The 12,435-nt window shown below is 33.8% G+C and overlaps 1 protein-coding gene and 1 long non-coding RNA gene across 4 annotated transcripts in view; one reads left to right on the forward strand and one right to left on the reverse strand.

The window, feature by feature from the left end:
• LOC110440533 overlaps window positions 1-6,730 on the reverse strand; it is a 22,560-nt gene extending 15,830 nt beyond the window's left edge. The window contains exon 1 of the long non-coding RNA XR_002461750.1: window positions 6,508-6,730. This is a non-coding gene — a long non-coding RNA (uncharacterized LOC110440533). The remainder of the gene's footprint in view (window positions 1-6,507) is intronic.
• The window catches only part of LOC110440283 (coadhesin-like), a 19,377-nt gene continuing 11,715 nt past the window's right edge, over window positions 4,774-12,435 (forward strand). For all 3 annotated transcript variants that reach the window (XM_021483297.1, XM_021483380.1, XM_021483461.1), the window contains exons 1-4: window positions 4,774-4,890; window positions 5,120-5,148; window positions 10,154-10,288; window positions 11,374-11,403. In XM_021483297.1, the coding sequence (XP_021338972.1) occupies window positions 5,143-5,148; window positions 10,154-10,288; window positions 11,374-11,403 (171 nt within the window). In that variant the 5' untranslated portion in view covers window positions 4,774-4,890; window positions 5,120-5,142. The remainder of the gene's footprint in view (window positions 4,891-5,119; window positions 5,149-10,153; window positions 10,289-11,373; window positions 11,404-12,435) is intronic.

Raw genomic sequence — 12,435 nt, forward strand, 5'->3', positions numbered from 1 at the left:
ATAGAAAATCAAATGCACCAGAGCAACACACAATAAACTAAATTTACTACAACATATGGAATACAAAATATAAGACGGCAAGACATAAGAAGGAATGCGTCATCACTATATAAAACTAATTTTACAACAAAAACACACACTGTTATATTTACCATCGCATGATATGCCACTATAATTATAACCCTACCAAATTCAGTTGGCATTCATATAGGCTATGAATGCCATATACCGATCGTTGACGTCATCATTATTATGACGTCATACTTGTTACGTTGGATACCACTGACCCTCCCTGGGTGATGGTTGTTCTATTCATTGAACAAGCATACACGATACACACATTATTTGAACTAAACCCTAATTAGTGATAAGTGTAATTGAATTTTCTATGAGATGAACAGATTCCAAAAATGGTGAATATAAGTATTGAACCGCTTTCAGTTGGCATTCATAGGCAGTATACATTCTAACGGTACAGAGGCAAATCCAAGATTTTGACAATGCCTTTGTCCAGTTGGCATTTATATTGCCAATGAATGCCAACTGAAAACAGTTCAATGCTTAGATATACCACACTTACACTCATCAACTGTAACTACACACAAAAGCTTGATTTCACAAATTAAGTTCTTAAGAAAAATATCCAGTTCTATAACACTTTATTAAACAACTTGTCAATAGTCAGTTTTACATTGTATCAAGAGATAACTAACTCATTATATAGTTGATAGAACGGCATTATCACTAATAAAGTAAATCACGTTGTACCTATCTGTGAGACTATTGCAGCGTGTTGTATAACCTGAAGAGCTATTAAAATGTCTTTGTAAATTTCCATTCAAGATGACTTTGCTGTTTTGGGCATGACAATGATAATACGTTATGTAATTGGGTTAGCGTGTGTGAACAAGGAAGTAGGAATCCCCATATTGATGTAGCAAGGTCTTTTGACGAGTGTGTACAAAATAGATATACGAAAGCAACACATTCAAAACCATTTAACAGCAACACATATCAAATAAATTAACCACAACAATATGTACAAAACAAACATTTCATAGCAACGCAACGCAAACCAAACTAAATATACCATAAACACAAAACACAAAAATATGCCCCAATAACACATACATAACTAATTTTACTACAGCAAAACAAACCAAACTAAATCTGACAAAGCAGTACATGCAAAAACTAAATATACCAGAGCAAACCTACAAAGCTAAATCTGCTATAACAACACTACCATACATATATATAAACCAGCAACAAATACAAAAATAGATATAACACAGTAGAATATATCATACTCAATTGACCACAGCGACACATGCATAACTAAATATATCACAGAAACACATACAACACTAAGTTAAATAAAGCAATACATACAAAACCATTCAACAGCATTATGTTAAAAAAAATATGCCATTGCAACACATACCACAGGAATACATATAAAACTAGTCATCATATCCACACACACTAAGTGGACAACAGAAACACATATAAATCTAATAACCACAGCAATACATGCAAAAGTAAATAAACCACGGCAAGCCATTAAAAACAATTTAAACTAAATATACTCCATAGCAACACCTACCAAACTAAATATACTCCATAGCAACATCCACCAAACTAAATATACTCCATAGCATAACCTACCAAACTAAATATCCTCCATAGCAAAACCCACCAAACTAAATATACTCCATAGCAACACCCACCAAACTAAATATCCTCCATATCAACACCCACCAAACTAAATATACACCATAGCAACACCCACCAAACTAAATATACTCCATAGCAACACCCACCAAACTAAATATCCTCCATAGCAACACCCACCAAACTAAATATACTCCATAGCAACACATATAAAAAACCTGATATACTGTATAGTGGTTAAATTTTGCTGGGTAAAAAAAATCGCGATTTAGTGTTCAGAACTCATTCACTGGGGTTTAGTTTCGCGAATTACGTTATCAAGACATTCAATTTGAGATGGCCTGTGTCAGCTAAACAAAAACTTGAGCAGGACAAAGATATGCTAAGAAAGGTTTTAGCACTTGCCGAGGTTTAAACTGTACATATTTCTTTGCAATACTGAAGTTATATGAGTTAGCTTACTTATTAGTGGCTACTGGGCTAATAGTATGCATGCATGGTATCGTTATATGCTTTCGTTGTGACCCACAATATAATTAGACTGAAAGATTTATCTATCGTGTACGACTGATTATTTTTCTTTTACGTCCTTCAAAACGATGTTTTGACCTAGTAGCCTCAGTTAAACTGATACAATTGTGTATCACAGCCTTGCGAAGCGTGTTTATTATTGCGATGTTCACACAATTTTCCCGAGAGTTTTAATTTGGCGAATTTTAACGTTTATTGCAAATTTGGCGAAATTCAAACCCCTGTGAATATCAGCAACCAAATATAAAAATAACAAATATACCACAGCAACATCTACTAAAACACACAACATTTAACATACCCAACTAACACAATATTTGACGTACCAAAACATTTTCTTTTTATATACTGTACACAGCAGCACAACATCTTGTATTCAACAACAACACAACATTTGACATACCACAGTTACATAAAATTTGATTTACCATAGTAACACGAGAAATGACATACCGTAGTAACACATTATTGTATATACAACAGCAGCACAATGTTTGGCAAACAACAGTTACACAATATTTCAAATACCACAGTAACACATAATTTGATATACCACACTAACACAGAATTGGAAATTCCATGCTAACACATTTTTTTATAGATCATACTAACGCAGTATTTGTTATTGAAGCACATTTTTCTCGTATAAAAGTTCTTTTGCCAAAAGTATCAAATCGACAAATACCGAACATTTATTTTATAATCAAGACAAATAACCTTCTATTGATATCACATGGTTCTTAACAATGCTCATATAACTTATTTAGCAAACCGGATAATGCTTCATTTTGGAATATTTTATAGAATCATGTTTATGTCTAAGTGATAATATTGTATTGCGTATCATCTGATAGTGTCAAAAAGGAATCATACATCTACAGTTTGTAAGGAGAAATTCGTGTTATCAGGGTCACATTACATGTCCATTACGTTAATGTATTCTTATTTATGCTAATTTGACTGCATGCATTTACGTTTGCATATCGATTCATGTTAAGTAGGATCATAGGGATATGATGAACACGCTGTATATATCACAGGAGCTCCTAAATGTTGCACCATACCAAAACATACGAGTCATATATCAAAGAAGTAAGGCCAAACGCGCTTACCACTGTTTAAATCTGATACGGATTTTTTTCTGCACTGTTGCGTAAAATATTTCTTTATTAACTAACTTGTTTAAATAAATTCCCATTATTCACGTTTTAATTACCAAAAGTCAGTTTGTCGTTGCATCAAAAGAGACAATAAACATGATAATATTGTTGATAGAGTACATTGGTCATAGTTCGCTGGGAATATGGCAGCGTGCTGTATGACCTGATGAACGATTTAAATGCCAATCGGACACCAGTTTTGTAATGGATTGAGGTTATATTTGACTTTGTTAAATGTCCTACAAAATGAATTTGCTGGTCTCTGAAGGGCACTGGAAATACGTTATGTAATTGTGTCAAATCGGTGACAAGGAAGTAGGAATTTCCAGATCAATATCAGGTCTTTAGACGAGTGTTACTATTGTGTGTTTAAAGGACTTAAAATACAGATCAATGCTTTATTATTTATTTTTGCTTTTATAAGGTACGATTGTCCGATCGGACGTGAAAGTGCATTGGGTCACTTGCCCAACGACATGGGCATTCTCCGTGTTCTCCGGTTTTCTCTCACATAAAGATTGTCTGTGTGCTGCCACCCTGGCCAGCAAGACTGGTTAAAATACGTTATAAACACACGTTTCATAAGATAAATGAAGTTTAATAATTAAATTGGGTAAACTAATTATGTTTTGATTTATATTGAGTTTATTTCTAGTCTTTCGCCCCGATCACACATGTTTCCTAAGCAAAACAACAAGAAAGTACCTATATGTCAACAACAACATATTATGAACTCCAATCGATAAATCCAGGGCAACATATAAACAATGAAAATATTTACATTGAAAGCATTGAAAACATACCAGGAAAATAAGAACCTGTTTTCTTGAAGGGATATTCGTCTGCCTCATTGATGACCCCTGCCATGCAAACCTCGGTCATATCGTATTAATGTTTCGACCTTGTACCTAAAACGCGGGTGGGGACAACAAAACCACAAGGCACGATAATCAGCGTAAATGAAAACATAGGCCTTTAGATCACACAAAGAGGTAGTTTATTTCCAATGATGGCGACCATACAACAGGTCCGTAGTCGTCATCAATTTGCATGTAAGGAAACCCTGTTTTGTAAGTGTGTCCGTCATCAGTCGACATTTATCACTGAAAATGTGATACTTCATTTATCTGAACTTTTTAAGTAGGCATTGGGTGTAAGAAACAAGAAGTCTATGTGCAGAGTATGATTAATTCACAAAATAATTTCAAGAATAAAAAGTTCACATGCATATGATAAATTTCAAATATTAGAAACAGTGACACAAAATTAACGTTCGCACAACATTTATTGCAAATACAGTTAACGTGTATGCAACATTAGTGCAAATAAAGCAAGTGTGTATTCATGTTACGGCATATGATTAGGAATTCCAGATACGCATAATAGACCAGGAAGGAAAAATACAATCAATAAAACTGAGTGGTGTGTCTTATGTACACAATTGCATCTACGGCACTAGAAGGAAGACGCAGACATCGGCAGTGTTGTTAAGCGAAAGCAGTTTGTCTGATATAGAACTCCTAAAGTAAGTTACTTCGTGCGTCTGATAAACGAAAGACCATTCTTTGTTTATAAACAAACATATTGAAAAATTACAATATAATCCATATTCTCATTTACCTAAACAAGAAACAAAGAACTGGTCATGTTACAAATAGAACTTTCGATATTCCTTATATATATATATATGTTAACAAATAGTGTTGCATCTTATTAGCATTGAATGGGATTGAACTTTTATGTATTATTTACAGGTTGAATCAAGCTACAAGTGAAAATGACGGTAAGTTGTCTTATTCATTTTCCTAGTATCTCCGAGTAAATATTTACTTTGCCTTTTATTTTGTCCTAAAGGGTATCGAATTCTTGTTTTACCTATACTTTGTTTTTTCTTCTGTTTTTGATGTCTTTCTTCGTGCTCGAAACTAATACACTTGAATGTTAAAAACAAAATAATCTTGAATAATCAGCTAGAAACTACGAGTATTTGCTATTTCGTTGTTCAAGGACATGCTAGTTTAGTAAAATGACCATTATATAGAGACTCGACATAAGTCACTTCCTTCGAAGCGGTCAATGTAATCTATGTGTCCATATCTGGTAATTGTTGTTTTGGCTCACATACAGCTCTCCTATTTTTGTGATGTTCTGTAAATACAAATCCAACTCTGGTATTTTAGATCCGAATCCTACCCGTTACAAATCTTGTCAATTCTGCCTGTCATGTACATAAAAACCGTGTTTTTGTCAAACATTTTGACATGTTTACCTGTCATATAGTTAAACTGTGTTTTCGTCATACATCATGACAATTTTACCTGTCATATACTCAAACTGTGTTGTTGTCATACATCATGACAATTGTACCTGTCATATACTCAAACTGTGATTTCGTCAAACATCAATACAGTTATACCTGTCAAACAATTTATCATTTCTACCCGTCATACATCTTGTTAATCCTACCTATCTACTTTATATAAAACGTTAGCTGGTTTGTACTCAAGGTACGTCCTTATACATCCATTGTAAATTATGGCTCTCCGTATGTATGTGTTTCATGTAAATGTCGATATGATCGCAGTATTAACATAACTAAGTGAACATCGGTATTATTGATCTACTTATATTTCTCTGTATATATTTCATTTAATGCTGCAAAATTGCATGGGTTTCCACTAATATGTACTGTTCTTTTTGTTTTATAAAACAAAAACGATTTCTCATTAATTAAAACTGTATCACTTCTTTGCGAATTTATCCTCAGACACAGCACATGAGAAACACCCCCCGTAGACGTGCTTGTTTATGTACCTGTATGTAGATCGCTAAAGTGGTAATACACATCATACCGCTATCAATGCATGTTCCTGTAACTGAAGCATATCCAAGATTGTTTTTCATGAGACATATTACCGTCCAAACACTTTGTTAAATGACATACACTATCTAAGATACATATCTGCATATTAAGTCTATAATGTTAATATCACACGATGGGTTTAACGAAACCTAAAAATATCTTCTAAACATTTGTATTCACTGTTATACAACACTCGGAACAACAAAGGACTATACATGTGACCTCGGTATGAATAACATACACCAGACCGTGCTGACAAGTAACAAAATAAATAAATACCTTTCGCACATCCATCATGTAAGTCAGTACTCGAATACGCTTGACAGGTAATCCAATATTGTCTTGCAATTGTATTGTTATCCTAAAATCCATACTTTGTATGACAAAACATAAATCAATAAAACACTTACTTAACAGGTATGTACAGGTGTAAACTTAAATGCAGACTGTTTTCATTATCTATTTCTGGTTCGTTGCTAAGATACCCGGATAAAGTGCGCAAGTGCTGGCTTGTTAATATTCTATATGTGTATATTCTGACTCGCTGACGCTATCTCCTAGGATTTCTTTACTTTTTTTGGTATCATGATGGGATGATTACATAATCTAACCGGCTGTGCGTATATTTTATTTCACAATAATATAAACATCAATATATGTCTATGGTAATTCAACGTTCATAGAAATCTGTCGGGAGGACCTGTAAAACGAAATCCTAAGTGGATCATTACAGATGTCCATTTGAAGAAAAAAAATCATCTCCTTTTAACGCGATAACACACTTAGTATCTCGTTAAAACAGGAATAGTTATCGCGCTAATTTTTGTGTTCAACGACGCATGTCAAAGGAATGATCTTATTCCTTTGCAGATGAGTACACGGCAGACCTTTTAAATGTATTTTCTTCTAATGTTTTTAATGGACATTACTTATTAACTTACTTGTCGTTTATATCATTCCACACGATTGTAACGAGTTACATGAACGATAGTTTGAGCCATGAATCCGTGCTTGAGTATAAAACATTATCATGAATACCGGTCTACGGTCACAAGATTTGTTGTTGATGATAAATTCAAATTTCGAACAAGTTTTATGAATTTGTTCATGGACATGTTTATACCCAAGTTAAATCAAATTTAACCTCTCGTCACTTGTCTCATCTTTGCTATCTGTTTATCGCGTTTTAAAGAGATAACCAACACGTTTAAGCGAGGAAACTTTAGCGCTTAACGTGATAACCAACACCCTTTAATGGGATAACTACCGTGTTTTAACGAGATAACTTTCACGTTTTAACGAGATAAGAAACGCGTTAAACCAGTGTTCCAAACCAAAACATTGTACAATGTTCCATACCAATACATTGTACAATGTTCCAAACCAATACATTGTACAGTGTTCCATACCAATACATTGTACAGTGTTCCAAACCAAAACATTACACAGTGTTCCAAACCAATACATTGTACAGTGTTCCATACCAATACATTGTACAGTGTTCCAAACCAATACATTGTACAGTGTTCCAAACCAATACATTGTACAATGTTCCAAACCAATACATTGTACAGTGTACCATACCAATACATTGTACAGTGTTCCAAACAAATACATTGTACAGTGTTCCATACCAATACCTTGGACAGTGTTCCATACCAATATATTGTACAGTGTTCCAAACCAATCCATTGTACAGTGTTCCAAACCAATACATTGGACAGTGTTCCATACAAATATATTGTACAGTGTTCCAAACCAATCCATTTTACAGTGGTCCAAACCAATACATTGTACAGTGTTCCAAACCAATACATTGGACAGTGTTCCATACCAATATATTGTACAGTGTTCCAAACCAATACATTTTACAGTGGTCCAAACCAATACATTGTACAATGTTCCAAACCAATCCATTGTACAGTGTTCCATACCAATACATTGGACAGTGTTCCATACCAATATATTGTACAGTGTTCCAAACCAATACATTGTACAATGTTCCATACCAATACATTGTACAATGTTCCAAACCAATACAGTGTACAGTGTTCCAATGTACAATGTTCCAAACCAATACATTGTACAGTGTTCCAATGTACAATGTTCCAAACAAATACATTGTACAGCGTTCCAAACCAATATATTTAACAGTGCTCCAAACCAATACATTGTACAATGTTCCAAACCAATACATTGTACAGCGTTCCAAACCAATATATTTTACAGTGCTCCAAACCAATACATTGTACATTGTTCCAAACTTATACATTGTACAGTATTCCAAACAAATACGCTGTACAGTGTTCCAAACCAATAAAATGTACAGTGTTCCAAACTATTACATTTTCCAGTGTTCGAAACCAATACATTGTACAGTGTTCCAAACCAATACATTGGCTGTCACTTAATAGTTATTTGGTCAATAGAAGTACCCTGACCAGGTCAATATACAGAGATATATAAAAGGGGAGGTAACTGTATGTTTATATAGCTGAATTATCTAATGTTTTGTCTGCAGTGGGACAGGGATCCTTAAGATCGCTGTTTAGCGTCGACATGAGTAGACGAGAGTATCGTGCTTTGTGAGTCCTGGAGGATCTCTATGAACACATTAGAGTTATCTTTCATTTGCTATTATGTTACAACTTGGCCATTGACTGTAATGAGCACCGGTATTTTCAATTTATTATTTGTTCATAAGAGCGTGACTAGGGACACCATGAACGAACAACTGCATGTATACGTTTGTTAACTTGCGCGATCCTAGCTGAGGCTTTGTATGCCGTTTTTAAATGCACATGTACTCATTCAATGTCGATAGGATATCGATCTAGATATAAAAATATGCAATTTCAGAGTTAGTACACTGGTTTCGTGCATATTATAATATATGATATTTATAAAACATTCATATGAGGCTGGAACCCGTAACACGTCTACCCGTATACGTTTTATTTAAGCATTAAACTGCCTTCTATAGAAAGTTATTGTCCTATAATTCTCACAGGATTGCAGACAAATTGAATAATAATCATTAGCGCATTATAGTTAAACCTGTGAGAATTATAGGACAATAACTTTCCAAAGATGGCAGTTTAATACTTATTTTTCCAAACTCTATCGCGTTTCAAAATCAAATCGCGCTGCCTGTCAATGGAACCTGTTCGTGTGACTTCACGAGTACACGCGACCGTTCGCGGCAAACAATATAGTTTAAGGAAATAAACACAAAATCATCAACCTATTTCAACAATTTACTCAATATATTCCACCGTGAGGATATTCATCTTTTTTACAACATAACTACACTAAATATATGTCAAAACGACGTCATTTAGTCACGACGTCACGAACATGTTCTTCATATGACTACACCAATGGGAATTATGTGATAATTATGATCTGATACCTTTCTATTTTGTTTTGTAAGGTTATATAGTGGCAATGTAGAGCAAATGGAAATATAAACGACTAACCCCCTTTGTCTTATGTCAGTGTCTTTCCGTGAGTCAGTATATGTCCTTGGTTGAGAAGCTTATTCCGTTGTAAAAATGCTAACTATGTGTTTAAATAAAAATATCTCATTCATTCGTACTCGCCTGCTAGATAACCGATCTTCTCGGTAGTGAAGCGGACGTTAACCCACTCAAACAACCAAACAAACAAACGTACCTATCTTTATCTGACTGTTTTAGACATACTGAAAACATAAATCCTTTAGTTTCAGGTTAAAAGCCATATTTAAATAGATTGATACTCATACATACGTTCCTATCACTATCTGACTGTTGGAATCTTACTGTAGCAACCTAGCATTGAGTTTTAAGTTTAGATCATAATTTATTATTTAAATAGAATGATACACATAACATACATATCACCATCTGACTAGTGTTATCATATATACCAATCATTCATTTAGTTTCAGTGTTACATTCCGCCACCTGACTACCCGTATGACAACAATATTAGTGTTATCATTCCTTCCCGGGTTCGCTTTCCTTCCCAAGGACAGTCGGGCAACAATGGCACAGTCAACACCGTTAGCACTGGAGGGGTACGTAATAGTATTGATAAGACAAGTCACAAACATGAGTCATTTTGCAATTTTCAAAAATTCGAAAGTTGCTGTATGAGATGTTTCCCCAGTAATAAGAGGTAAATCTGTTCAAACTGAGGAGCTTATCTTCATCCCTGCGCTTATATCAAAATGGTGAATACGAACTATTTAATCACCTCAGACGTCTGATTTAAATATACATAAAAACCCCAATCAGTGAAAATAACAATATTTATGATTAAATTTAAGAAAATTCACATTTAACTAAATATAACTAAAGTGGTATTGCAATAATTGATTTTGTTACCACTTTTACAATATTTAAAAAATATGGCCATGTCCTGTCATTAAAACACAGCCTTATTTACACGGTATGTATTGCATTATACACTCTATAAATGCAGGGATGACGTGGATTAATCTAGAGATGCTTGCTTTTCAGAGTATAATGTCATGCAAACGATAAAAGTCAATTCAACAAAACCTTTAAGGCAAACATGTGCCATGTGCATGCTTTTTAATATTACGAAATGTCCTGTGTTGATGAATCCAATAACGATTGAAACTGGATATCTAATACTTTCACACTTAGAACACTTACAAGCACAAATCAGGGAGTAAACAAACAAGATACAGATGATCTGACTAGGTCTGAAATGCAACTTTTGCGTTTATTAAAATGTACAACATGAAATGTATGATAAATAACCTGATCACCAGATACTATTTACAATGGCAACAGATGAATTGGATTGATTGTCACATATTTACCCAGTACCCTCACTGATGATTTACCCACATGGACTAACTCAACAACAAACACAAATTAACGGATTAAAAAAGAAGACTTATGCCATTCATGATTTTAAATAAGCAATTTTATTAACATGTATTATTTGTTTGTTTTGCATGTTTTTGAGGTCAATCAATGTTCCAAAACAGAACTTAATCTGACATCATCCCTGACTTTAATGTTCTCTTTGCACGATTTTACCGATTATCACTTTGTCTTCCTAGGAAACGGTTATTTCAACAAATTCAATACAACTTTTGACTGGTCTTTTTCTTGATTTTCGTTTCAGTATGATTCAATCAGATCACATACGCCCTCAGTAAGTATACCGTAATTGGGTCATAACCTAATAAAATTTGTATTTTATGATTTTTCGTGTTATTTGCACAGATAACAACACATAGTACACACATATTATTTATTCACGCATTTATAGATTTACAAATTATACAAACACATGGTTCGAAACACATTGTTGAGTCAAACGTAAGAATTTAAACACCGATATTCAATATTTTGTATTTGATTCAGATATATTAATTACACGAAGATGTGATGTTGTAACATGATGGAAATTTTGTAATGTATTACTTTACTGATTGTTACAGTGATGTTGTAACATGATGTAAGTTCTGTACTGTGGTACTTTACTGATTGTTACAGTGATGTTGTAACATGATGTAAGTTCTGTACTGTAGTACTTTACTGATTGTTACAGTGATGTTGTAACATGATGGAAGTTCTGTACTGTAGTACTATACTGATTGTCTCAGTGATGTTGTAACATATTGGAAGTTCTGTTCTGTAGTACTTTACCGATTGTTACAATGATGTTGTAACATGATAGAAGTTCTGTACTGTAGTACTTTACCGATTGTTACAATGATGTTGTAACATGTTGGAAGTTCTGTTCTGTAGTACTTTACCGATTGTTACAGTGATGTTGTAACATGATGAAAGTTCTGTATTGTGGTACTTTACAGATTGTTACAGTGATGTTGTAACATGTTGGAAGTTCTGTACTGTTGTACTTTACTGATTGTTACAGTGATGTTGTAACATGATGGAAGTTCTGTACTGTGTTACTTTATTGATTGTCACAGTGATGTTGTAACATGATGGAAGTTATGTACTATTGTACTTTACTGATTGTTACAGTGATGTTGTAACATGATGGAAGTTCTGTATTGTTGTACTTTTTTGATTGTTACAGTGATGTTGTAACATGATCGAAGTTCTGTACTGTAGTACTTTATTGATTGTCACAGTGATGTTGTAACATGATGAAAGTTCTGTACTGTAGTACTTTATTGATTGTCACAGTGATGTTGTAACATGTTGGAAGTTCTGT

Source organism: Mizuhopecten yessoensis, unplaced genomic scaffold (genome assembly GCF_002113885.1).
Source record: "Mizuhopecten yessoensis strain PY_sf001 unplaced genomic scaffold, ASM211388v2 scaffold213, whole genome shotgun sequence".
Classification (NCBI taxonomy): Eukaryota; Metazoa; Mollusca; class Bivalvia; order Pectinida; family Pectinidae; genus Mizuhopecten; species Mizuhopecten yessoensis.